Here is a 27,699-nt window from a genome sequence, read left to right as displayed (position 1 = left end):
AGCTATCCCCGGTGGTCATTTGCTTTCCCTACATTTTTCTTGCATAGTTGAGGAACTGGATGCTTTGGCAAAGCCTCTTTCGGAAGTAGAAAACCACCTCTGCCACCAAGGCTCAAAAACTGTTTCAGAGGAATGGTCTTTGCCAGCACTCTCACTGCCGCTGCGACCGCTCGCTCCACAGAGGAAACTGCGCGCGGATGTCTGGGGGCTGCCAGGATCCAGCTTCCCTCGCACCAGGTCACGCCAGAGCCAGGGCACACCAGGGATCCTGCCTCACAGATGCTGTCACTTCGGCCGTGGAGCTCAGGCTGACTCCTGTGTACAGCCCATCTTGACCTGAATACTTGAGGTTGCTGCTCTCGGGACTGGTGCTCTCTCCGGGGCCAGACATCACCGACGAGCTCACCTGCAGGGAGGGGGAGAGCACAGAGAGATTCATTGAGCAGGTGAGCTTGGCACACGCTGGGGTGTGAGTGAGAGCACAGCGGTCCTGAAGCACAGCCATCATGACAGGATTTCTGTGCAAAAACAGGCTTTGCCCTCTGCTTGCCCCTGTGCCTTGAAATCCTGAAACAAAAATGTCTCAGCATGAACCCAGCCGCCCAGCCCTGCTGATGGCAGTGATGTCTGTGTTTGGAGAGGTAGAAATGAAACCATGTGATGTGCAGAAAAGTTGGAAATCAGCTCATGATGAAGAAGGAAATGTGCATGTGTCCCACTGCCCCCTACTGAAAAGACACAGCTGCCAGCACCAAAAATGTGATCTGGGAGTGGTGGCAGCTCTAGTTTTTTGTCCTCATGGGAGAAGCCCAATACATCCTAATTCTCCAGGAGCAGATATGGAGCACCTTCTGGAAAGCAGCTTTCTTTGGGCTCTTCAGTCCTTGAAATGCTTAAAATCATTCCTGACCCTTCAAAACACCAGCCAAAACCACTTTCTCCCTGTAGGACTGGCCACTAAAGGAGATGCTCTTTTAATCTTCAGCAGAGAAACACTATGCCTTTGAAGCAGGAGTATTTTTGTTCTGCTGACTGCACAAGACAACATGCAGGGAAGCCCTGATAGGCACGGAGATGAACCTCTGAACCACACTGGAATCAGTCCATTTATTTTAACAGAGAAATGGAGAGTTAAAAAGACAAAGGAACAATCATTTTTTCCATGAGGCTGAGCAGATCCGCTAAAGAGGAAAAATACGCGGTGCCAGACAGAGAAGGGGCAACGTTTTCACCTGATAAAGGAAATGTTTAAGAGCTGACTTCATGCAAAATTAACTCTTGGATATGTCAACTTTAAAGCCTTAATTTACTTGTTAATGGATAGTCTTTGGATGAAATTCCTTAAAAAAAAAAAAAAGAAAAAGTCTGTCCTAAACTGTGACTGCAGAAGCTTCCTGCCTGCTGTTTAAGTAAGAAGTATACATCTTTAATCATTTTACAAGAGTAGAGCTCTTGGCTCTCCTGGAGCTGTGCCAAGCAGTCCTGACATAGGAAAAGCAAGGCTTCATTAATTCAAAGGTAATTTCCAAATGGTGTGGAGCAGGGCTCTTGTTGCCATGCTTAACCCAGGGAAAACCTCACCTTCTGAAAGAGATACTCACTGCTAGTAGTCATTTTTGTCTGAAATAACCTGGGCTCCAGTATTTTCTTAACCTTTTATTAAAATGATTGACCACCAGTATTCTTCCACCCAGTCATCAGCCCTGATCCTGCTCCATTAGTCACTACCCAGAAAGGTAGAGAAGGAAGGAAAAAAGGCTGTCCCCCAAAACCAGCTGAAACAGCTCTAATCCTAAGAGATAAATTTTATCCCTCCCTTGAATATACAGTTGCCAATCAGTGACAACAAATCTCTGTCTCCTCTTTCCCTGTGACTGTGCATGGAGAATTCAGTGAGGCAGGTTCCATGCTAACCTTTGTGTACAGCCCTGATCTTGCATCAGCCTAGCTTTTCAAAGCCTTCCTTTTATTTCTAATGCCTCAAACATTTCTGTTAGCACAATAGACATAATTTTTAACAGCTTCAGTCTCCCCAGTGTGGAAGAAGGGTTTAAATTAGTTGAGCAGTGTTTGCTAAACCTGAGCTAAAAATACTAGGAGGTGCTTTGAAAGGTTCCCATTTGCCCATATTTGCCACTGCTGTTCTGGTAGACAAATATCTTATCACTGCCTGTTTTTTCCGGGCTTGGAAATTGTAATTCACCTTTTCCTGATACAGCCCTACAAAGGTGGGGTGCAGGGACCTATAGTTTCCATATGGGGTTATCAGGTACCCCTCCCTTGGGCACCCCAGAAGGGAGGACATGGAGGCACGTCCTGTTTGAAGACTGCCCATCCCTGCCTGTCCAAGGCCGGATTCTGGTTCTGTTGAGCCAGGACAGGCAGGACCCGGGCAGGACTGCCAGGCCTGGAAACCCCACCCCAGTAAAGTCATGACAAATCCAGGCAGCTTGGGCAGCTCCCAAAGTGAGACATGGAAAACAAACTTTGGCTCATGAAAAGGACATGACAGAATCACAAGTCTGTTCCTGAGCCTCCCTACCTTTGCTCTTACTTTTCCAGCTTTAAGAGATGAAAGATGACAGAGGTTGCACTTAGTTATTAGAGGACTTTTTTCAGCTGAAATAAATAAGCTGAACAATGCTGATTAAGTCAATGAGGTCTAATTCACATCTACTGGTTCTATCTATAAAATGACTTTATTTTTATTGGTGAAATCTGATAATAGATAATACATAACAGATAATCAACTGAAGATCACCTTCCAGAGGAAAAAATTAATGAAGTCCACTGGGAAGAGCGTGCCTCTCAAACAAACAGGGAAGTTTTGCTTCTATCTGCAAAGGTTTTCCTTTTTACCCAAACCAGGAGGAGCTGTGTTGCAGTGTGACGCCATTTCCTGTTCCACCTGTCCCAACCCCCCAGGTGTGCCAACCTCTCCTTTCCCCTCCCCCTTTGCCCTCCTGCTGAGAGCTGTCCATCAATCTTAACATTCCAGCAGGGTCGTGGTGTCGTTGGCAGAAGTTCAAAAGATGCCCCTCAGGTCCGGGCTCATTGGCCTGTCCAAGTGTCTTTATCCCTTGAGCCTTCCCCTCCTCACACCTGGTTGGTGCCTCACCTGTCCTTTCCCCTCCCCCTGTCCCCGGGCTTAAAAGGAGACGGGACCATGCGGTCAATATTCCATTGGGAGCTGTTACAAGATTCAGAGGTCTGTCATCCTGGAATAAAACTCTGGATTAAAACTCTACAATAGAATTCTCTCATATTTCTCTTCACCGTCGCCTGAACCTTTTCCACCAGAGGTAAACTGAGTTTCTGGATTTGTTCTGAGTGCCCAGCTGCAGCACCCAGCCGGCCAAAGGTATCTCTGAGGTGAAACACCACAGCTGCCGCCTTTGGCCCAGCAGCAAGGGTCAGACAAGGCCAGGCACGTCCCACCCAGAAATATTGGCATTAATATTCCATAGAGCTGGTCATGAGTCAGCCCCCAGGCAGGTGATCTGTATCTGAGGTGGCCTTTCTGTAGAGGACCTGCCCACCATGTACAGAGGAAGACCTCTGCCAGAGCCACAGAGACAACTAGATTGTACCCAAACCTGCTATCAGGACCTTAGAGGCGAATTAATCACCACTAAAACTGCTCCACATCAAAACCAGGCTGCTCGGCTGCACTTGCCAGCACCCAGGGAACAGCAGCAGCAGCTCTGGCTGAAAGACTCCTGCTTTCCGCCACTACTCCTTCCTGTACCATCTGCCCACCACAGAGAGCAGGGAGAGGGGATGGACACTTGCCCCTCTGGCCTTCCCCCACACCTCCACAGCCAAGAGGGAAAAGCACTGGGCAAGGTCAGCTGGAGGGGGGCAAAGAGCCTTGATCTAGACCTTTGGTCTATCAGATAGACCTTTGCTCTATCCACTTAACACGTTCAAAATGCTCCATGAATTTTGGACATTACATTAAGTCAGCAATAAGCTGAGTCTCAGCTGAGACTTTCTTCCTCCTCAGCCTAGATTACTTTCGCAACACGTAAATGATATCTACAGTCAGTTAAAATACATTTGCAAAGAATTTTTTCACACATGAAGTGTTGTGGCAAACTGGTGGAGTCCCTAATTTTCCAGCCTCAGCCTCCCTGCAATAACTCCCATCCCGACAAAGAGCACGTTTTCCCAACACTGTCACTCCCTGGAATCCAAAGAGCAAATCTTGGCACTGCAAAATGACAGCTTTTTTTACTGATGTAACGACCCTCTTAGTACACAAAGCTGTCATTTCTTGCTAGTCCAATTGATCCTTTTGTTTATACTGCAGACGTGTAAGTTTACATATCTTCTAATCTCTCCTTTGTATTATAGCAACATAAATCTGTGGTTAATACTTCATTAATTTCCTAAGGGAGGCAACTTCCAGCATGGCTTGGAAAACTGATGACCCACTGCTGTCAAGGGCTGTATGAGTAACTGGCTTTATTGCTTTGGCAATAAAACAAAACCAAGCAAAAGGTATGCGTCCATGTGCATGTAGAATTTTGGGATAGAAGCAAAAATACTTTTTCCTTGCTTTTCCCCACTGAAACAAAAAAGCTGGATTGCTTCCTTCTGTTTGATATAAAAATGAAATGCCTTTTTTTTGGATACATTTACACAGAGCAAAGATAATTACTCAATGTAAAAGCAAAAGACTCAGTGTATGAAACTGAGTGGGGAGAAGAAAGCAGCTTCCCATTTTGTCCAGGACTGAGCACTGATGCCGAAGAGGTAGGAGACAAAGAAAAATTTAAACTAGAGTCTAGAGTATCATATCTCCCAGCATACTGCCCTGTCTGCCATGCTCTTTGGTATTTTAGATTGCCACGTTCCTCATGCCTCCTGTTGATCTTATTCCACCTGGTTTAGATAAATATTTACTCATACCAGGACTGAGGCACCGTGTTCCCATTTTCCAGGTGAAAGTCCTACCAACCATGCTGGTGAGCCTTTCTCATGGAAACTCTGTCCCAACACGTACAAAATTATTCCATACAACTGGAATATTATCATCAGATAATCTGAAGGACCCCTGAACATTCAGCTCCCCTATATCCAGGTGGTTAGCACATTGTTTTAAGAGGTTGAATCTCTGGTTCATACAGACATAGGACATACTCTGTGGAGGCTGATTTCCCTGTAGCCAACATGAATGTCCTATCAATTTTCAGCCTAAACAGGAGCAACACCACCTCTAACCAGATCACTTTTTCTTCTTCTGACAGGAAAAAAGAGAAAGCAAATGCAGGAGAAGCCATTAATCCAATCCAGCCCCACTTGTCCAGCATTTTGGAGACAGTTAAAATTGCATTTTCCTGCTAGCTCACCACATGCCAAGGCCATCTCAGTCAGCTCTCTCATTTCCCACCCTACAAAACTGAAGAGCCAGTCGTGAACCACTTCTCAAGGTAAACCTCCAAGGGAAGTAAGCACTAGTTTTTCCTCCTGAGTTTTTCTGTGGTGTGAGATTATGGTCCTTCTGAAAAACTCCAAACTGGAGGCATAAGGCACAGAAGAGTCTTCTGAAAGAGTTCACCTGGTGCTGCTGAGTTTTTCTGACACCAGTTGTGGCTCAAGGAGCCTCCATGTCCTGCCATAAAAAGCAGATTTTACAACAGGTTTCATTCTGCCTTTATCCTAATAAGGAAATAAAGTCCTTCTGGTTATCACATTTGTTGGAGCCCTTGCATGGAAATGGATGGGTTTGCACTGCAGACCATGCCCTTCGTTTAGCAATTTATTTGGTGGAGCTTTTGCCTGTACAGTTTCAGCAGCATCAAAGGGAGAGCAGGTATAGATGCAGATGCAGGCTGTCTGAAACCTTCAAATCTTCTTTTTATGGGGACGTAAGGCAACTTCATATATCATGCAGCTGGACCCTTTCCATATTAGTAACACAGGACACCCAGTACTTATAGTGCTTAGGAAAACAGAAATAGGCCTAGATCCTAGATCCAGATGTGAATTTGGCAAATAGCCCCTTTACAATGGGACAACAAAATATCTCCAATCCAAACACTTCTACATTTTGGGATGTTTGAAATCAACTTTGCCCCCACAGCAATTCATTAATTGTATCACTTAAATGTTTAAACTTCAGCTAGAACGTAAAATCAACATTTAAGGTTCTTGCTAATTTGTCTCAGAATTGGCATCATATAAGATTCCCTTCATGAAATGGATAGTCTCAAAGACACTGCCAAGAGTAATTGCTGCCCTCCTCTTTTTCTGCCCTCCCTTCTTTATTTTACTTTAAAAGAGATAAAGAAAGGTAGGGCAAAAAGTGAACGTTACTGACACAAATGACTTCTGCTGAATTTCATTTCCATTAGATTTCTACATAACTGGAAACTTTTTTGGCAGCCTCCCACAAAAGGCATAATAAATTGCTTTTGTACCAGTAGAGGAATTCGTCTTCTCTGTTTCATTTAGCAACAACATTGCTGTGAATTTCACACAACAGTTTCTAAAACGTCATCAGATTTCTCTGCCTAATGTCAATTTGGCATTTTCCCCCTCTTCACAGAATAAAGGCTAGAGAAGCAAAAACAGAGCAAAACAAAAACAAGTTGCCATGCCCGTTGTGTAAGGAGTGGGAACGAGCCAGGTTTGCTGTTCAAGCAGGTCCCTGTTTTTCAGCAACATCACCAACACCACTGTCAGGAATCAACATTGGTCTTTTTAAAGTCACCAAAGATTACAGAGCCTGGATTAATCCATCTGAGGGTTTGGTTTTTTCCCTCCTGACATGAGCTGAAGAAGTTTATTCTCCTTGTGCACAGCCATTGCCTATTCTAGAAATAATTACAAACCTTTGATCTATCAGTAGATCAATTCAAAAGGAAAAAGAAAAAATAATCAAGAAAATAGAAATCTAGCAGAGCATCCTTGCTTCAGCATATGATCAGGTTACAGGCTGCCTTGCTCTAAAATACTGACATCCCTTGACTCACAACAGCTTAAATGGGCTTTATGAGTGCTCAGTCCCTTCCATAGGATTTAGACCCTTTAGAAATTATTTTGCATCCTTTGCAGTTAGTGATCATGTTCCCAAATGATGTCTGGGACAACTGGAGCCCATCTTAACAGCCACCACTTTCTACTTTAAACTTCCAGCCTCCCAAGTCCTCATCCCTTTGAATTACTGATGCTTGGGCAAAGCCAGAAGCCTGAGATAAGAACGTGACCATGCCCGTGACATACCCTGACAGCTGCTCCCTTGGAAATCCTCTTTTCATTCACATACATCTGGGACTGGGGCACAGGGGTGGGAGATCAGTAGCCCTTCACATAATTTGGGATGGAGGGATGCCCCTACATCTGGTTGCCACTGCAACTTCCTCTCTTCAGCGCATGGCACAGCCCCTCTCCATCACTTCCGTTCACTGAAATCTTACACGAGGGGGTATTTGCAAGTGCTTTGCATATGCAAGGCCCATCTGATCAAATCATGGGTGGGGAAAAGGCTATGCAGATGTTACCATGCTGCCTGCTGGATATAAGGGGACAGATTTTCCCAGCTGTTGTGCAGGTGTCCTCTCCCAGTCTGACCTACTGTAGAAAAATCAGGGACAACTGAAGTCCTGTCACCAAGGATGCCATCATGTAACTAGGAGCAGCCTCAGGGTCCCTCCTGGGAGTTGCTCCTAGTTGCTAACAGTTCTCAAGGAGTCTTTTAGCCCTCAATCCACGCCCCTGCACCCCTCTCCTCTGGTACCCACACAACTCCATCTGGCAAAACCATATTAAAAATGGCACTACTAAAGTTATAACATAAAGATTATTAATAATGTGTTTGATGTGCCCTTCTAGGGAGAAATACCACAGAAAGGAAGTCAGGTTTTAGCCAGCCAAGAAGGCAGCAGCATAGTGGAAATGAGATCTCGTCTATATGGCCTCTCCTTCCCCAAGCAGCACATGGCTGTGCTGCCTCAGTCTAGTCTGGGTTTGTGCTTCCATGTCTATCCAATGCATAAACGTCACCACACTGCTCAGGATCACTAGTACTGCTTAAGGTAACTCAAGGAAAATTTGGCTACATTTTTTCCTTTGCAAATATAAAGGGAGAGCCTAAACTGTGCATAGTAGCTCTTTGGGGGAGTCTGAAACCCAATTCCGAAACTGCAACAGTTCACTTTTCAGTTAGTGTTTCTCTTTTTTATTTTTATGTGATCTGTTTATTTTACTGTATTGACAGGGTTTTCTCATGTCAAAGACAAGCCCTTTTAGTACTATCCTAGTCTCACAGCATCCAAACCCAAAATCCAGTGCCTCTGAAAATGGGTGGCCCTGTCAGTCCACAAACAATCACATTTGCTAAAAAATGAGTTTTTCTTCCCCTTGTACAATGAAACTTTGTACATCAGAAATTAAACCATTGAAAGTAGTTTGAATGTAGAAAATCCAAGACATACTGAAAAATAGCTATTATAAACAATGTCTTCCTTTCATTAATAAAGGACTAAAGAAAGCCACGTTAGAAAAGTTTCTCAAATAAGTGATGTGGCAGATTAAGGGATACAGAAGGCTGAGAGGCTGAGAAATGAGTGTGGATATGGATAGGTACAGCCAAGAGGTTAGAAATTAATCTACATTCAGCTTCACAACTTTAGCAGTAGTATTTATCACACATGCTGAGTGAAGAAAGGAAGTTTGCGATGGTTGGAGTACATGATGTAAAATAAGGATCAAAGCTAAAGCAGGGGATGATCAGCACTCCTCTAGTGCCTCTCTGGAATTTGGTGCTGCCAGATGCTGAGTATCTGGCCCCTGAAAAGCCCTCTGTGGGCAGAGGGCTGAACCCCCATGCACTGCAGTCAGCAGGGTGCTCCAGCCTGGCTTCAGCTGAGTTTGGATCAGGGTTTAATTGCACATTTTAATTTAAGACAAAAGCCTGTATAATTACAGCAGGATAATGTTTTTCTGGATTTTACCCATTGGGATAATGCATATATATATATATATATATGTATAATTGTTTCTTGAAAGGATCAGTTGGGCATGTTTTATTGTCTTCTGTCCAAAAGAAAACCTTTGAAATGAAAGAACCTGAATATTTAAAAACAAAATGTCTGCGGTTAAGCTGCGGCTAACTATAATAAAAATTATATAGATCTTAATCAAGAAGGTTTGCAAAGTACTTCAGCTTGTCGTTCTGTTTACAGCTATATGTAATATCCTCCGAAAATCTTGTTCTAGTATCAGCTAACAAAACTGAAAAGTTTGTTTAGATTATTGTTCTGCTAGATAAGATAAAAGCTGTGATAACATTGCCCAGTGATCAGCCTGCCTGCAGATGCAGACACTTACCCCGGAGGCTGCAGGCTGTGCGCCGGGAGAAGCAGTTTTGCTACAGTCATCTGAGTTGGTAGAAGACGTGGATGTCGGAGTCATAGGAACTGCAGTAGTACTGTTACCTGAAAAATTGGGAATTGGCATTAAAAATAAATATTTTTCAGACAGAGAAGAGAAAAAAAAAAAAAAACAAACAACAAAAAACCAAGACAGCTACAAACTATTGCAGCTACACTTTCTTATATTTTATATTTACCGGAGCATGCCTTTGATTTATTTATATTCTTAGGTTTTCGCTTCCTTGTCTGAATTCCTTCTTTTTTCATAGCGAGGGGTCGAGGAACCTGAAAAAATTAAATTTCCACACTAATCACAGAATTGCATATGTACTCTAATCAAAAATCAAAATACACTACAAAACCAGATATGATGTTGCAAATGTCTGTATAGCAAGTTAATTTTCTCTGTGTCACAGTACTAATTCTAAAAAATATTTGCATTTTATTTGGGCAAAACAATAGTTTGATTCAAGGGGAGTCGTAGCTGAATTAAGAAAGTAGGAAACTTTTTTTTCTCTATGCAAACTTCATCGTTTTTTCAACCCCTCAATCAATCCACAGGAAAACAGCACAGAATTAGAGAAAACCAGCATCATTTGGCAGTAAGCCATAAGAAATTAAATTGGATGGGGTATATCCTTGATTTATTATTCCAGTCAGTTAGGAATTATCTCCAGTGCCTGATTCTGGAAAGAAAGAATGTATGTGAGAAAAAAAATCCTCCTCATCCTGTGGACCAGCTCTGCAAACCAGCTCATCACGAGGAAAAGTCTTAGGACGGAAGGTTCAGAATAGAAGAATTGACTTAGTATTTACTCCTATAAGCAGATCTGCCCATAATACAGCTTTACAGTACCTAAATTTATATTTATAGGGATAAATTTGTATTTAAATGTGCTCAAAAATCATCTTTGTGTTCATTACAATAATAATCACACTACAAAAACACCAGCTTAAAATATATTTTAACACCAGTTTGAGGAAAGAAAATTCATGTGCTCTCTATCATTACAATATTTAAACCTGTGACATAATTTACATTTTATTGAAGGCTAGACCACGTCTCAATCATTCCTAATGCCCTCGCTCTTCAAACATTTATGCTTGACTGTAACACAATCCACAGGGGGTCTCACCCAAAACATGCTCTATCACATTCAGGACAGAGCTTTTCTTTACTTTATTATTGCCCAACAAAGGCTGAAATTGCCTTTAAAGTTTTTCTGGCTATAGCTTGGATAGCCATAGCCCTCTTGCTGCCATTGCTATGTCTGCCCATGAAAAACTGTCTCATTAAAGGTCTAGGGATTTTTTCCCTACTAAAGAGCTGGTTTAAATCCCAGTGTCAAAAACACCACTGCTGCTCATCCAGAGGTGGTTTCTTTATATAAATCTATTGAGAGAGCTACAGTGGCAAACACATAACTACTCAAAAGCATAACAAGCTAAAGCGGTACAACCATCTTCTGATGTCACACATTTTTCTGTTGCTCTAAACATTTCGCCAGTGATTTTTTTGAGGGCCGCCCCTTCCCCAAAGCAGCACCAGGGCTGGCAGGGGATCTCCCTTGATGGAGCAGCCACTCACCCCATGGAGCTTCATGTAGAGGCCGCAGGCGTTGCAGACGGGCTCGCCCTCGGCGTTCCTGCGCCACAGGGTGGTGGTCGTGGTGTGGCAGTTGGCACAGGACAGGCCCATCCGCCGCGACGAAGGCTGCATGGGGGCAAGCACAGGCAAGCACGGCATAAACAGGTGGGCAGCAGAGAATGATTTATGCCTTTATGCTTCTAAAAAGTCCTTTAACACATGGCGGGGATGATAGGAGCCTTTCTTTGATAGTATCTGTCAGCAACAGCCCAGAATTAGAATGGAATTATCCTCATATCAGAGAGTGGAAAGATGCTGTGAAAAGGTACCGAATGTCTTTCAACTCTGGGCAGTCACAGCAGAGGCAAAATTCTCATCTGGGAGCTGGCGATCACAAGTCTGTTCAGACTACCAGGCACTTTTTCCTAGCAGGACAGCTAGGAAATATCTCCACTACAGCTCCATTGAGCTGAACAGAAGGCACACCACTCCCATGCCGCCTCCCCAGACAGTTGAGTGCCCTCTCCCTTGTGTGGTGGATGAAGAGGCAGCTCTGATCCTGCCACTGATACTCTTGACTCATTGGAAAAATCAGCCACTTCAATCACCTGCCCTTGGTGGCACCACATCTGGGGAAAACTTTCCTGGGCATCCCCGGGGTAACACATACAACAGCATTACTTTGATAAAAAGGTCTTTTTATCATCGTCCATTTTATCATTGTACAAAAAACAGCATGCCTTGGGAGCGTGTTTTACAGAGCAGAGCCTCCCTCGGCCAGCAGAAAAGCTGGTGGGTGACAACAAGGTTCCCACTGCAAACAAGCCATTTATGACACTCTTCCGTGGAGTTTGGAGCCAAGATGAAGCAACTCTGTATCAGAAATAACCGTATAACCCAGAGCTTTATGGCTACAGGCTGTATATCATAAGTGAAGGCAGTCCTCATAAACATGTGAAATGAAGGTGAATGGGTTATAAAAGTCCCTGTAACAACTGATCTCTTTTACGTTCATCACAAGCAAAGAATTCCAGCTACATCATAAATCTAGTCTTTTTCAAAGTATCGCATTGTCAAAAAAATACAAAAAAAATCTGTGCCTAGCTCTGCGTCTGGCAGCTGAACAAGTTTACATGGAGAAGTCAGTTTCAGAGGATTGCATTAATCTTATTCTGACCATAAAATGCCCATAACCGAAATTACTAACTTAAGGGTACAATGCCCTTCCTCTTGAATCATTTACTGCTGGGTTGTTAGACATAACTGGGTCACCTTTGATACCACAGGGCTGCCTGCCACTGGGGAAATCGATAAAAATGTTTTGAGAATGAAGAATATTCCAGAGTGATAACTGAGTTTCTTGAATGTTGTCTGTTTGAGTGTCTTTAGCAGCAAGGCATCATTTTACACCACAGGTCAGAAGGAGCTCCAGATTAAATACAAATTTTGTAATCTTGAATCAGTAATCCATTTTTAACTGCGCAGGGGAAAAAAGCTAACCACCCAGCCAAGTGTTATATAGGCTGAAGTACACAAAAACAATTTTTAATTTTAAAAATCCAATTACCATCAAAACAGAATTTTTGACCTAGTTATTAAATATATGCACACACAGCACTCAAATTATGCCCTCAACTCAATACGTGTTTTATGTGATCACATTGAGTAAAAGAAAGCTGGTTGTAACACACATGCTTTGTTTCCTTTCTCTGCAAGTGAAATGCTGTCAGCTCTTTCACTCTGTTGAATTCTATGCAGCCTGGTCTGAACCTTCATACATTTTATTTCAATAGCTTTTGCTCATTCCCATATCTAAACAGACATGGAGTTTTGGCATGTTTTGAAGCTAAAACGACTTTTCTGATGCAGGAATTTTATCAGAAACTTTGGGGCAATCTAAACATGTTTAGCGTTTTCAAAACATTTTCCCTTCTCACCTACATATTTCCAACTGTATGAACACAGAGTCATGGTTGATTTATAGTTATGGCCAGGGCACTTGGTAGGGATTGTTACACAGAGCTATTTCAGCGTTATTTCGCTGAGGTGTCAGACTGAAATCGGGCTGTAGTTTGACTCTGCTTTAGTCTTCTCACCCCCACCCCTCCCTCAAAAAAAAACAACAAAAAAAAGAAAAAACGAAAAAAAAAATTACACAGAAAGGCTAGAACAGGGTGTCAGCTACTTGAAATCTGCCTTGGGCCAGAGTGCCACAGCAATTGGGGCTCTGATGCTTGAGACAATCAGCAGATCTGGCCCCTCCGCTGCATCTGTCCCCGCTAATGAGATAACACCTTGTGTCATGAAATTTACCTGACATCCAGCTAGAAAAAACAGGCACCTAGCAGCAGTAAACCTCTGGCTTAAAGTTAAATTAACTCTTTAGCTTAAAGCAAGGTCTTTAAGCAGAGGTGGGCTGGTTCCCAAGCGCTTACTGTCTGTTCCGACCATCGAGTGTTTGGGTCTTGTTTCCCCTGGCTCCCATAAGAGCACTAAATTTAAATGGTTGTGAAATATAGAACAGTAGGTGTTTCAGCCCAAGGAAAACAGGCATGGAGCAAAGCAGCTGGCATGATTGAAAGGGGCTTGAAAGGCTGATGGGTTTGATACACTGTCTCCATACACAAGGGTCCAAGCATCAGCTTGGATTATAGTGGTGTGATTTATTGTGGCTCACTCGGTAACAGCCATTACTGAAGAGCGTATTCTTTCTGTCTGCTGACCTCCACCCAGATTTGCTAAACATAATGTGCAGATCCCGCTTGTTAAATTTTCTCCTTGCCTATTCAGTGCCAGCCTGAGTTATAAACAGGGGTTCTGGTTTGTACTATTTATTTCCCCCCCTAGTTTTAGGAGTATATTTTTAGAAAAATTGCCGCTCATTTCTTAGGAGTAAAACAAAACAAAGGCTATTATCATTGTTTAAACAATTGGTTTTCTTTGAATTATATACAAAACTTGCTTACATTCCCAAGGATCGAGCTCTCAGCAAACAAAGCAGGTCTGGAGAAATTCCTAGCCCTCTGAACAAACATTTTCCAACCTTGATTTCTTTTCTTTTTTTTTTTTCTGTTGGAAATGTCCAACATCACCAGCACAAATTTCTTCCAAGCCACTGAATCCCCCTCACAGATGGGGCTCATATCTCGAAAAGCCAGGCTGGCCCATGCCTGGTATGCAGCTCACAAGGGGTCAGAGAGAGATTTTGCCTGTAAGTGGATCCAAAGCAGCTCCCAAAAGGCTGCCAGCCCTGTCACCCCTCACAGTGACCAGTTTGGCCTGCAAACCTGGTCAGGAGCCTCACTACAGTTTTGCAGCCGAGAGGATCACCAGGCTGATACGCTGATTGCTCTCCCCCATCTTTGCCTCAAATTTCACCCTGGCTACAGCTGACTGGGGTTCCTTGGGGCAAAGCTCCTCTCGGCCCCCTCCTTCCCTCCCTGCCGACTCACCACTCTCTTTTGGGGCTTGATGAGGGGCCGGCTGAGGCCGTTCATTTTGGTGTAGAGCCCGCAGGCGTTGCACAGGTAGTTGCCGGTGCCGTCTCTCCTCCACAGCGGGGTCTGGATGGAGCCGCAGTTGACGCACTCCCGGCTCTCGGACAGGTCCTCCAGCAGCTCTGGGGGCAGGAGCAGAGGGAGAGGCGGTGGGGCACGGCCGCCGAGCCCGGTGCAGCCCCGCGGAGCGCGGCCCCGGCCCCGCCGACACCCGGGCCCCGGGCGAGCGAGCAACCGGCCCTTGGAAAAGCAATTCCCCGGCAGCGACGGCGGCCATGCCGTGATTTTTTCTACAAAATCCCTGGTTTTTTATTTTCTTTTTTTTTTCTTTGTTTGTTTATTGGGTTTGGGTTTTGGTTTTTTTTGGTTTTTTTGTTTTTTTTTTTTTTTTTTCTATTTATTTAAACGTGCCAGAGCCGCTGCGGGCCCCGGCGGAGCTCTTGACCCGGACACCGGCCCGCCGGAGGGCTCAGCCCCGGGCCGCCGTCCACTCCCGGCGGGATCTGACCCTTGGGAAATCCACCTAGGGCCCGCTCGAGGGGCGAAACCCCCTCCCTGGTGCCCACAAGACGGAAAGGGAGGTGCACTCGCCCTTAGAGGGGAGCAGAGTGAGGTGGCTGTCAGAATAGCCCCTTCCAGAGCCACCCTGGGAGCTGGATATGTCGTTTTGCCCAATACTCCCCAGGGTCGAAGCTCGGCAAGAACTTTTCTACCTTAATTCTTATTTTAAATGCCTCTCAACTAGTAAAGCTTCTAGTTTAGAGGCAGCGTTTGGGACCCTGGTGTGCCAAGGCAGTGAGGGGCAGTGGCTGCTTCGCCTCGGCTATTTGGTCAAACTAGAGCTGGTTTGTAGAAAATAGAGGAAATGGAAAAATAAGTGGTATTGTGCCTCCTTTCATAGTTACTGAAAGGGGAAAAAAGGTATAAAAGCACGGGAAAAAAAAAAAAGAAAAAGAAAAAAAAAAGAGAGAAAACCCACCTGTAAAAGCTAATACTTTCACCCATGCGAATCCCTGCTCTGATTCACCTCTCCATATTTCCCATATTTCGGGGGAGGGGGGAATAAATGCTTGTTTTACGTAGACTGTGCCACGTTGTGCAGAAATAATAAAAGGAGATGTTTGGATTTTTACAGCAGCTTTCGAGTCGAGTCTGGGAATGTATGTTTCAGACTCAGAGCTTCGTCACTGATTTTTTTATTTCCTCCCTCTGCTACCTGCTTAAATTCCTCATTGGGTTATTCTCTAAGGTTTCACTGCGCAGCGAGAGAGCACGTAAAGGTCGAGCAGCTTTGGAGACTGGGCTGCGGTGACACGGCGGGCATTGAGCTGAGAAAGACTCGGCCTTTTGGCCCGCACCCACCCAAATACGCTTCTCTCCTCCCTTCGTTTGCGAATTATTAGGCGCTAAAGAGGAACGGGCACACGGCACAGTCCAGAGAGCACAGTTCAACTTACGTTGTCAGCTCCTAGCTCTTAGCACATCGCTAAGATTTATTAATCTTTGCACTAAAAGCACCATTGAAGACTGTAACCAGAAAAATGTTTAGGATGTCAGGGACGCTGGAACTTAAACGGTATTTTGTCTCGGCTATTTGTTTTATAGCATTGCCTTCGTGTTTGCAGAAAGAAATTCTGCCGTGACAATATTTCTCCGGCATTTTCAAATATTTTTCCCCTTAGAGAGTGAGTACTACACTTATTTCCAAAGAAAACAATATAAAGTTTTAATTTTAGACACAGTTTTAGCATCTCTACGAGTACCGTTAAGAAAGCTTTATCAAACTGTCTAATATTTAGCCGTAAAAAATACATTTCGGCTGCAATTTTCCCACAATTTTGACACGGGACAAGGCGTAGCTTCGGCTTTGCTGCCGCGTTTTGCCTCACAGGAGCAGAAAATTCTCCTGGCCCCGGAGCTCCGGGCTGCTTCGCCCCGCGTTACACCGCGTTGCGGCTGCCCTGGCACCCGTCCTTTCCCTCATGGAAAGGTTAATCCCTACCCCTCCAGCCCCCAGCACTGGTGGGAGGGAGGCACAAGGGCGGGAGAGACCCGCTGGAGCAGGGAAGCTGCCGTGCTCCTCGGCTGCCTTGACACTCCTGCCCAACCTCCTCCAGCGCCGGCTCCTGCACTTCTCTGCTCCTTCTTACTCACCCCTCTCCTCTCCCTGCCGTGAGATTTTCCAACCCCACGTCCCTCCCGACAAAATTAAAAAAGAAAAAAAATTAAAAACACAATTGATTTTTTTACTCTCCGTCATCTAGTTTCACACTATAACTTTTAAAAGTTGAGTTTAAAACGCAACTTTCTTGTTACCCTGAGATGTGGCTTCTCCTATCACTGCTACAACTGATTTTCTTCCCTCTGTCAGGATGTAAAACACCAAGTGGGAGGATTAAAATAATTAAATCTACAGGGTGTCATCGACAGACGGGAGGAGCATTGTGTGTACAGCCCTACAGAAAGACAAAAATTCATGGGGTAATTTTCTGCAGCACTGCACTGAAAGAGAAAATCACGGCGTCTATAAAATACATGCACCTGGTGGGTAGTTTATGCTTAAAGTGAATGACGATCAAATCTGTGTGCATACACATATTTACATAAATATGTATATATACATAATAAATATATGCAGAGCATGTATATATAAATACATATACATAGCCACACACACCTCTCTATAAACCTCAATTTATATATACATAGATTTATTCTAAAGCTGAAGAGATTGCAATAATCGTTAATCTTTCTACCTCTGACAAAATCATCGCAGCTCAAACTCCACTTCTGCCATTGATTTAATGACACCGAGAATCTCCTTAACTAAAACAAAAAATAAGGCTGGGACACCTCGGAAATGAAAGCAAAACCCCTCAGGAGGTGCTGTATTTTAGCAGCAGTTTATAAATTACGTTTTCTCATTCATATACGAGATTTTACTTCGCTGCTTTTCTTTTTTGATGAAGCAACGAAGAGTTTTATAGTTGAAATAATCCAAAATGGGTTAAGTGAGCCCCTGCAATTTTCCTCAATGATACAAGAACGATTAATTTGCAGTGAATTTGTCACTGTTTCTTGTCCAGATGACCGCATTTAAGGAAAGCAGGAATGTACTGATTTGGAAAAATTAAAAATTAAGTTTACACCGGGCAATTCGTTTTGGGATCTTTGGGTTGGTAACACCGACTGCCATACTCCAAACAACGCCATACTCAATACAACGGACGTGTATTTTGGAGGTGCGTTTTTGGAGGAGCATTTTTGGAGGTGCATTTTTCCCCTAACTCAACACAAACGACGGGAGTTACCTCCACTCCAGAACAGCCACGGTGCCGGGACCGCCGTCCTGACACGGACTCGCCAGCCACCCCCGGCCGGGGCGGCCCCGCCGCCGCTCCCCGCGCCCCCCGGCACCCCCGCCGCCCCTCCGGGGGGCAGCCCCGGCATGCGGCGACCCTCCCTGCCCTGCCCTGCCCTGCCCGCGGCTCCTACCTGCGCTGGGTGCCCGGACGGGGATGGGGGCGGCCCGGCCCTGGAGGCAGTGCAGCATGGAGTTCTCGAAGGGCGCCGTGGGCCAGGCAGGGGCGAGCTGCGGCCCCACGTAGGACGTGTAGGGGCCCGGGTAGGAGCCATTGAGCGGCCGGGCCAGGGGGCTGTACTGGTCCCTGGCGCCCAGGCTGTTGCTGTAGGCGCCGGGCTCCCGGGAGGCCCCGTTGGCCACCGGCGGGCTCGGGGAGTAGGGGAAGCGGCCCGAGGGGTGGGAGCCGCCGCCGCTGCTGTACGAGGGGCTTTCCGCGGCCGGCTGGGACCAGACGGCGTGGCCGCCGCCCGGGTGGCTGGGCTGGGCCGCGCCGCTGCCCTGCAGGTACGGCAGCGTGGGCAGCATGGAGCCCACGCGGGTGGTGGGCACGTAGACGGGCGAGCTGGGCGTGGAGTGCATGAAGCCGCCCGGAGATCCGTCGTAAGGCGTGGGGCCCTGGGCGGCCGAGATGGCGAGGGTCTGGTACATCTCCTCGGGCTGCTCGGCGCCGAGGGCGCTCAGCTTGGGGCCGCGGCTGGACCAGATCAGCTTGTTAGTTTGGTCTAAGTCCGCGAAGAGCAGGATGTCCTCCCAGTTGGCACGGCCGGAGGGGTGCGGGGTCCCGAAGTGCACGTAGGGGGCGAGCAGCGACCTGCCCTCGGCGGCGGGGGGCGGCCGGTGGCTGCCGTCGGTCTCCGGCCGAGGAGTCTTGGAGGATCCGCGTTCACCCTGGGAGCCGGAGGAGGAGGAAGGCGAGGGAGGAGACGGGCGCGGCTCCCTGGTCGCGAAGGGACAGGAGGAACCGCCGGCGTCCGCAGCGCACCGCTTCACCGCGCACCAGCCGCCTTCAGCCACGGCCATCCAGGTCCCCTTCTAGCCGCTGGGTGTGGATGGGGAAGGGCGAGGAGGGGAGGAGGAGGAGGAGGAGTGGAGGGGGGGATCCGCAGGGCAGGGCGGGGAGGGAGGACACAAAAGAGCAGGGAAGTGGGGGAGAGAGAAATAATAATAAAGTTTGCAAACAGGACAGCCCGTCTCCCTCCCGTAATGAGATTCATCAGGGCTTATCTGGCCCCTCTGAGCGCTTAATCAGTCATGTCGCCTCGGCGCTGTGTTGTCCCTCGCCCCGGCGGGATGGGATCAGGCAGCCCAGGTCAAGACGAGCCGGGAGACGCCAGTCCCGCGGGGCCAGGGCTGCGGCTCCCGCCCCGCTTTCCGCACGGCGGGAGGGCTGCTCCCCTCTCTCTCCCTTCGCATCCCCGGCTGCGGATTTGAACATGAAGCACGCCGGGGCAAAAGGTGGGCGTAAGGGCGTGGGGACAGAGGGGGGTGAGGGGGCAATTTTCCCTGTCTCTGCCCTTTCTTGGCTGCTGTCGTTGTTATGATTATTTCAATGAATGAGTCATTTGACTCGGTTCCACCGAGAAAACAATTAGTAAGGCGATCCCTTTAAGGTTACTTCGCCGGAGAGTGATGTTAGCTCTTCCTCGCTTGTTTGCCTATTTCCAGCCCAAGGTCACGGAAAGGAGGAGGAGGAGGAGGAGGGAAAGGCCCCTGAGGGACGGGAGATGCGCACGGGCCGGGCCCGAAGTGTGCGCGGCGGCGGCGGGACGCGGACCGAGCCGGGCGGGATGTGCCTGCCGCAGGGGCCGGATCCAGCCGGCAGCCCTGGCTGGGCGCCTGCCCCGAGCCCCTGCACACCTTGCAGCCGTGACACCCGTCCCGAGCCGAGAGGGGCCAATTCGGAGCTGCCAGCATGAGGAAGGCCGGACAGACAGACACAGAGAGTCCGCTGCCCAGCCCCTAGGAGAAGGGGGAGAAAGCGAAAGGGGACACAGAGAAGTGACAGCAAGAGCAGGCGAGGCTCTCCGCCCTCAGCCCACCTCGGGGCACTCCAGATAACCACAGGCACAAGAATACAGGACACACACAGAGCCCCCTCGCAGATAGGCACCAAATACGTCTCTCCCTCCTGCGAGATAACTGGAAGATAAGGCTCCGGCAGATAAGAGCTCCAGGCAGCGGCATCGGATGTTTGCCCACACAGTCTCTCTCCCTCGGGCTCCCCCAGCCAGGGGCAGCCGCCGCCGCGCCGCGCTCCCCTCGGAGCGCCCGAGGGCAGAGAGGCAGCGACTCAAGACCCAGAAAGAACGAGCGAAACCGCGGCGAGGCGAGGAAAGAGAGGGGCCAAACCTGATGCCGATGGCCCGCATGGGGCCGGGGCGCGGGGCCGCGCCGGGCGGTAAATCCAGTGCGGCGGGGGCGAGCGGCGGCGGCGACTCCGGCGGCGGCGGCCGGCGGCTCATGTATAAAAAGGAGAGAGGAGGCGCCTCTCGCAGCCCTGCCGGAAAACTGCAGGCAGCCGGCCCTGATTGGGCTCGGCCAGCCCTAAACAAACACGGGGCTCCGCAGGGGTGCCAGTCCCGGGGCCAGCCGAGCCGCCGCAGCCCCGGGGGCGGGGGCGGGGGGGCACCTCGGGGCGCCCACAACCAAGGGGCGACGGACCCCTGCTCGGGGAGCAGGAACGAGCACGGAGGGCTGGCTCTGGCAGATACCCCAGTCTTTTTTCTTTTTTCTTTTTATTATTATTTTTTTATTTATTTTAACCCAGAAATAATGCACACTCTTCCCTGCTTTCCGGATTTTTTTTTTTATTGTAAATATTCTACTTCTGTAAGGTTTTTTCTTTTCTCCGCGCCTCCCGGCATGTCAGCGAATGTCCCCTGGTAGCGGACCCGGGGGGGGATGTGTGCCTGGCTTTCGCCCTAAGCAACCAGGAGAACGTATCCCTCCATCAAATCTCCTTAGTTTGTGCTCGTCCAAATCCGAGCTATCCGAGATGAAAAAATCCGAGCTATCCGAGATGAAAAAATGTGACTCCTCCTTGAGTTGCCCCGACCATCAGGTGAAGCCAAAGCAAGCTGTGGGATGTGTCCATCCCAACAGCTGGCGGTAGGCATTTTTCCTCTGTTTCTTTCTTATTACCCCCCCGCTCCTCAACCCTCTTATCTCAGCTGTGTACAAACTGATATGGTACTTAGCAGGAAAGTGACTGGAAATTAAAATAACTTCGTTCACCAGAGGTTATCAGCTGGATATCTGTCATCATCAGTTTGTACAGAAAGTCATCTGCGGCAAAGGGCTGGACTAGAGCAGAGCCGGGCTCTCGGCAGCCGGCAGGCATGAACCCTCCCGACAGAAACCGAGCCCAAACCTGCTGATGCGCCGTGCTGTCGCTCCTGGGGTAGGCACGGCTTTTCTTTCGCTCTTTCCAGGCGAGGTGAATGGGAGGTGAAGAATTTGCAGTGCTGGGGGTACGGTAAAACACCGGCTGTAGCGATCCGCTCTGCCGGCGTGGGTGAACTGATTGTGACTTGGAAGTTTATTGTTACCGCGTTAATTTTTGCGGTATAGCGCGGCAGGGGTTTGATCGGAAAACAATCACTTTCCCGAAAAACCGTTTCTTTATTAAATTGTGTGATTAAAGGTGATACTTCTTTCTTGTCAGCTGTCTCTAAATAATATCGTTAAATAATATCGGTCACCCTGCCAGGCTGAAGTGACTTTTTTCCTTTTTACTTTTAGGTGTATTTTAGGGAGTGCAATATTTCATAGAAAATAAGCTTTTGCAAGAGAGGGCAGTGATTTGTTTTCTGCCCGGTTCGTCTTCCGATCCTAGTTCGAAACGTAAAACGTTTTTGCCGTGGTTTTTACCTGCAAATGAGAGACAAGAGCAGTGGAAACCGCGGGACTCGATGCCCACGGCACTTCTCCCCATCTTGGGTGCTGCCACTACAAATTTCTGCGCTGAAAAGCGCCGAGCTTTAAACCTCGCGTTTCCTTTCAGTCTTTTGGATGCCCCTTCTCCAGTTAAACACGAGGGTGTTTCAAACACGTGTAAAGGTGGATATAAAGCGATAAATACCGTGAGGGATTTTTTTCAAGCGATGGGCTTTGCTCGCTGGGACGGGTTTGCCGGTGCTCATGTAAGCCCTTGGGGGGTGGTGGGGACCGCCTGGGCCCGGAAGGTGCCTGCCCGAAAGGTGAGGATGGCTGGGAAGAACGGCCACGTTGGCCTGGCAGGCGCCTCTTTCCCTGGCTCCAAAGTGACCCGTGTTTTACACTCAGGCGCCTTGGGTTTTTTCCCTGCCGATTAGCCTGTTTATGTTATAGCCGGGCTACAAGCTTCATTTTATTTCCTCCGATAAACGCGATAAGAAAACCCGGTTTAAACTGGGAGACCAGCGTGGGAAACCATTCCCAGTCACCCCTTTCCTCTCCACTCCTTTTCGTTTCGGGTTCGCTGTGGAACCGCTCAAATCATAGACTCCTAACTCTTCATTACGTCACTCCTTTCCCAAATCCCGCTCTGCTGACGTAGCTTTCACCCCGGGGCTCCGGGAAGCTCCCGGGTATCTCCTGCATCATGCCTGGGCTGGGTACCCGGGGGTGCCTGTGCAGGGACATTTTTGGGGCCAGGGGCTGCTCGGTTGCGGGAAGACACCGCCGGGGAGGAGGTGCCAACGCGGTGACCATCGCTCCTGGTCGTTGTGGCCAAAGAGGGAAGAAGGCCGATTGGGGGGAAAAAAAGTTTCGTGTCCAATTAAGGCAAATTCCCTCGCGGGCACTTCAACCACCCAAAAAAGGGTTGGGGGTAAGCCGTGTGCAAGCGCAGAGCTGTTGCTCCTTCCCCCACTCTCGGGTCTCTGCAAACGTGATTCCTTACCAGGGGTGCACTAGGGAGGAGGGGAAGGCTCGGTCCGGCCGCACCCTCGCTGCCCCTCGGCCCGGACAGCCTCGGGAGCTCCGGGCATCGCCCGCGGGTCGGGCCCCGATGCTCCCGTGGCGCTGCGGCCCTGGGGGCCCGGCGGGCTCGGCTGCGAGGCGGTGCGAGGGGTCACTTTGGTGGCTATCGCAGGCTGGAGTGTATTCTTTTCCGAGACGTGTTTATGTAACTTAATGTACTTTAGAAACTGCTGGGGAGTTTAGGCCGGGCTGATAAGCGCCGCGGTTATTACGGGCGACGTGCCGGCACCTCTCCCCCTCTCTTCTCCCCTTCGCTTATCCGCGCTACTTAAAATATACTTTTATCAAGGCCACCCCACGATACGGAGTGTTTCCATTGCCCGGCGGCTGTGACATTGAAGCGGACATATCGATCGGGACACCGGCGGCTCTCGGGAGCTGCCGGCCGCCGAGGGCTCAAGCCCCCGCGCAGGAACGGCGGCCGGAGCAATCCGCATCCGCCCGGGAAGGGATGGATTTCAGAGGGATAGGGGCCTGTGACATCACCCATCACCTCTGTCTCGGGCTGGGTGGGACAGCCCGGGGAGCTAAGAGTGGTGGTCAGCCAAAATTGACGCCCAAAGCAGCGAGACCCTCTACACACCACAGCATGGGCAGGGGCGAGCACGGTGAACGTGCCCTTTGCGATAGATCGTGGGTGTCCCACGGTGAGGACGGACCCCCAAACTATCAAGGATAAGGAGGGATTATTTTTTCTTTACCCGAAATTCCTAACAAAGGGCTGCGGGTGCTCAGAGGCCGAGCTTCAGCTCCAGCCGCCCTCGCTGGTGGCAGACAGCGGGCCCCGTGGAGCAGGGCACCCTGACCTGGCTCTCGGAACCTTGCCCGCCCCCAGGCTGAAGCCGTGCCCGGCGGCGGGGAGCGAGCAGAAGGATATTCCCCACTGCAGTCAGCGGCCTCCCGGCCAGCTGGTGACCTGCTGCTGCGTGCTTTTGGGTGGTTTCCACCGTGTCTTTGAACACTTGACTCTCGAGTAAGCATCAGGCAGCAGAGACCCCGCACGGACATTTATGCAATACGTGCCCAAATGTGTGGTTTCTGTGTGGTTGGGGGTTTTTTGTTGTGTTGGGTTTTTTTAGGTTTGGGGGCTTTTTTTAAATAACGATCTGTAGCCTCTTTTTATTTGCCCTCCCTCCAGTCTCTGAGGTCCGGCTGGTTAATGATTTCAGCCTTAAAAAAAAAAATAAATAAGATCAGCAAAACGCGCGGAGGAGGCTCCTGTTGCCGCGTAACCTGACTCCCGGCGCTCCGCGGTACGCGCACGCCGAGCCCCGATGGGCGCGCCGGACGAAGGCGATGCCCTCCAGCTCCCGGGGTGACGGGAGGCAGCCGGGACCCGCGCAGCACCCTAAAGAACACGATTTAGCTGCTTCTGTCCAACAGGCGCATACACGTTTTGTCTCTTTCCAACACACACAGGGACTTTGAAAATGAGTTAGGGATTACTTTTATTGCTCCTCGGCCTTTTTAAAGGTTTTGAGAATCGGTGACTAAAATGGCCTAATTCTGACCGTTTTATCAGCGGGCACCTCAGTGCCTTTGCTACAAAGCAGCGCGGCCGTGTTCCACTCACTGCTTGCGGTGACGAGTATTATGTATTATTTTTAACTGCAGTACCCCTTTCTGCGCACAACTGTAGATAAATCAAGTACCTCGACTGTGTGCGCGAATCGGCTTTCACACCTAGTGAAAGAGCCCGTTTCGAGACAACAAGGCCAGAAGGAAAGGCCCCCACCCTGGTTCCCGCCGCCCCGTCGAGGGGAACAGGGAGGCGGGGGGGTGGGAGCCGCCGTGGAGCCCAGAGCCCTTCCCGCCGCCGCGTCTCCGGGGCCGGAGCCGTGGCGATCACTGTCCGTTCCTGTCTGGGCGCTGGGGAAGGCTTTCAGGGCTCTCCTCCACTGGATCTGACAGGAAAACCCACGGAAAAGTTTCTTGCTGCGAGAGGTCGTTGTGGGAGAGAGCCGGGAACGGCGGGACGCGGGGCACGGCGGAGCCGCACTTCTCCTCCCCAGCGCTTTAGAGCCGAGCTTCTCCTCATCCTCCCCCCGTTCCCTATCACGGATGTTAGGCAATATCAAATCCGATCTGCAATTAGCTACCCTGCCTCCGCCCCCACGCCCGCAGCACAGAGAGGTAATTCTTTCTCACTTAAACCCACCCCTCCCAAAAGAACTCCAACAAAAACGAAGCTAAACAAAACACCAACAAAAAACAACCGAACAAAACACCAACAAAGAACAACCGAACTAAAAACATCACCGACTGTTCCCTGGGATGGTTGTCGCCGCTGCCGCATACCGTGAAGGGAATATCGGTTTTAGCATGCATCGAAACCTGCCGGGAAACCCCCACACGGTTGTCTTCTTACTTCTCTGTCCAGGAAACAAAATAAACCATCAGAACAGGTCACAGTCTTCCAGTGCAATGTTTTGCACCGATCAAAATGAATATGTTCTCTTGGAAGTATTTTTCGGGAGTAGCTCCGTTTCATGCGCGTCCACGCTGAGCACCGGCGGGGCCGCTCCGTTTCTCTTGGCATCGTGGCAACCTCTCGCCTTCCCTTTCGAAACCGCTTTCCTCCCCATTTACCTCCCTGACCGAAAAGTCTGAGAACACGTGAGAATAATAATCATGATAAACCCCCAAACAACGATATTCGTAATCCTAGCCAAGCAAACCGCTTCCCTCCATCCCAACTTATAATGTTTCAACTTGCTGCTTTCGTGTGAAACGTCAAAATTTGGGGACTTTGTTCCTGCTTGGAACGAAAGTAGATTTTTAAACGTTAAAATAATATCTTCCAGAGCGAGTCTGACCAGTTCTGTACATGCGAGCTACTAGATTGGAAAATCAAATCAAAACAACCACATCACAGAATGAGAGATTTCAGAGTTAGCAGCTCGGGGTAATTAGATAGCCTATTAATAGCCTTGCTCCTCGCTGCTATCAAAAGTAAGTGAGCGGCTCCTGCCTCGGGAAGGTATGAGCAAGCATGCCACGGGAGGTAGGATGGGGACGGAGGAGATGGAGAGAGGTTTCCAATGAGATCTGTGGGGCCCATGGACGGGCAAAACGCGTGTACCCCCCTTGGCGTTGCCTGTCATGCCCGCAGACGCAGGCTTCTCCCTCCTTTTGATAGATGGAGGTGTCGGAGGGAGTCGCGGAGGCCGGTCCCGGCCGGGTGGGTCCCATCCCCATCGGCCCGAAGATAAGCGATGCTTAATTCACCTCCGGGGAGGCGGCGACTTCATCCCCTTTTGCTTTTCTTACCCTCGGTGTTAATGGCTTCGCGGACACAGCCCTCTATTTGCAGCTAGAAGTATAAATATATACGTTCGACGTGGGAATACCGCAATTTCCATTTCGTTCATGTAATCACTGCCAGTGTTTATCCATTTCCCCTAAGCCTCCACGACTCAAGAGTACGTGCAAATAATCCACACTTTTCGATTACTTTAGGAAAAGGTTGGGTTTATGTATCCCTTATTGCTGCTCACATTGAATTTACAATTCAATAGTAAAGGACGCCAGTATCTGCAAACAGGCAAAAGAACAATTAAAAAGCCGATCGTCCCAAAACTAGGTGTCTGCAAGATATTGTTCCCCTGCTGGTATTGATTGATTTTAAGAGGTCACAGATGACTGAACTTTAAAGAGTCAAACGACTTTCTTTTCATTCCAATTAGATGAGCAAGAAGTAGCATAGCCCAGTACCGGAAGGTTTGTTCCTGCTGTAATTTCTTACATTTTTTACATACACACGTTGTAATAATTTCTTGTTTTGTCTTTCTTGATGGACAAAATAGTTTTAGTATTAAAGATGGAACACAGTAACAAAGGAGATAGGAGTAATCCTCATGTTACTGAGGTTTGATTTTTTTTTTGGTGTATGTTTTCTTAATATGGACAGAGTTAGCAGCATTTTTCTGAGTAAAAAATTCTCAGAGTAAATCAGTGTGATGTATTGAGGGACTACTATTTCCAAGGGAAAAAATGGACCTATGCCCTTTCAATCAACTCTGAAGAAAATACCATGCCACAGTGTTACAGGATAATTTCAGAGAGTTGCTAGCATTCATCAGTAACCAGGATGATACCTGGATTGATGCATTTAGGATTTGCCAATGACAATCAAACATAAATTCAGCAGCACACAACTTTATTATTCACCCCTGAAATAATAATCTAAAACTCCCAACAACACAGTTTTAGTACAAATTTACATAGGTTATTTGCTTTGCAGCAGCACATTTTCTTTGTAACATTACTGTAGGTTGGTTTTTTTTCTGATAGGATGTGTGAAATGGGGCTTACAAAGAAGCCCAGCTTCTGTGTCTCTGCTCATTTATCCAAATCCTAAAAAGGTCTAAGGCTACTCATTCAGCTGAAATTTGTCCTTGTTCACGGTGACTTAAACATGAAGAGCCAGTGCCACAGACCTCCATGGAAATACCTCCTGCAGAAATAAACCTTGCCCAGCAGTTCACTTCTGAGGTTACCAGCAAGAATTGCTGCTTGGCCCTTGAAGTCATGGTTTCTACTTCACTAAACTGGCTTTAAGCAGATTCTTATACAAACTTCAGAAGGATATTTGGTCAGCTAATGCAGAGTTTTCTGCTGTTGGTCCCAAACCTCATCAGCACTAGCTCAGCAACTACCATAGCTCCTGTAATGAACTTAACAGTAAAGGTAATGTAGGTGCTCTCTGCTGTTTATGTCAGGCTCTGTCAGGTTTAACAGCCCCTCTTTATGACACAGATGCCATGCCATTGAACACTAAAGATGGCAGATCCAGCTCCATGGCCAGCACACCCCTATAAACTTCCATTGCCCTTAATTCTGGGGGCCAGTGACCCCAGCAGAAAGGACAACCACGAGCACTGACATCAGTGGCATCTCATGGCGTCA

At 48.3% G+C, this 27,699-nt stretch overlaps 1 protein-coding gene across 1 annotated transcript; it reads right to left on the bottom strand.

Annotated features, from left to right (window-relative positions):
• Positions 1–238: 238 nt before the first annotated feature.
• On the bottom strand, positions 239–18,849 carry GATA6 (GATA binding protein 6). Its single transcript, XM_066546390.1, has 6 exons — positions 17,961–18,849; positions 14,421–14,587; positions 10,969–11,094; positions 9,578–9,665; positions 9,337–9,443; positions 239–406 (listed from the first exon to the last, which is right to left on the bottom strand). The coding sequence occupies exons 1-6, from the start codon at positions 18,847–18,849 to the stop codon at positions 239–241; spliced, it is 1,545 nt and encodes a 514-aa protein (XP_066402487.1).
• Positions 18,850–27,699: the final 8,850 nt, after the last annotated feature.

The sequence above is a fragment of the Molothrus aeneus genome, chromosome 1, assembly GCF_037042795.1.
Source record: "Molothrus aeneus isolate 106 chromosome 1, BPBGC_Maene_1.0, whole genome shotgun sequence".
Lineage (NCBI taxonomy): Eukaryota > Metazoa > Chordata > Aves > Passeriformes > Icteridae > Molothrus > Molothrus aeneus.
This window is presented reverse-complemented; position numbering and strand designations above follow the sequence as displayed.

Bases quoted from the DNA above. Each gene is read 5' to 3' on its own strand.
- GATA6 (XM_066546390.1), bottom strand. From the start codon at position 18,849: ATGGCCGTGGCTGAAGGCGGCTGGTGCGCGGTGAAGCGGTGCGCTGCG. The intron at 11,095-14,420 runs GTGAGTCGGCAG...GCCCCCATGCAG, and splicing joins TCAAGCCCCAAAAGAGAGTG to CCTTCGTCGCGGCGGATGGG. The intron at 9,444-9,577 runs GTAAATATAAAA...CCAATTTTTCAG, and splicing joins TAAATCAAAGGCATGCTCCG to GTAACAGTACTACTGCAGTT.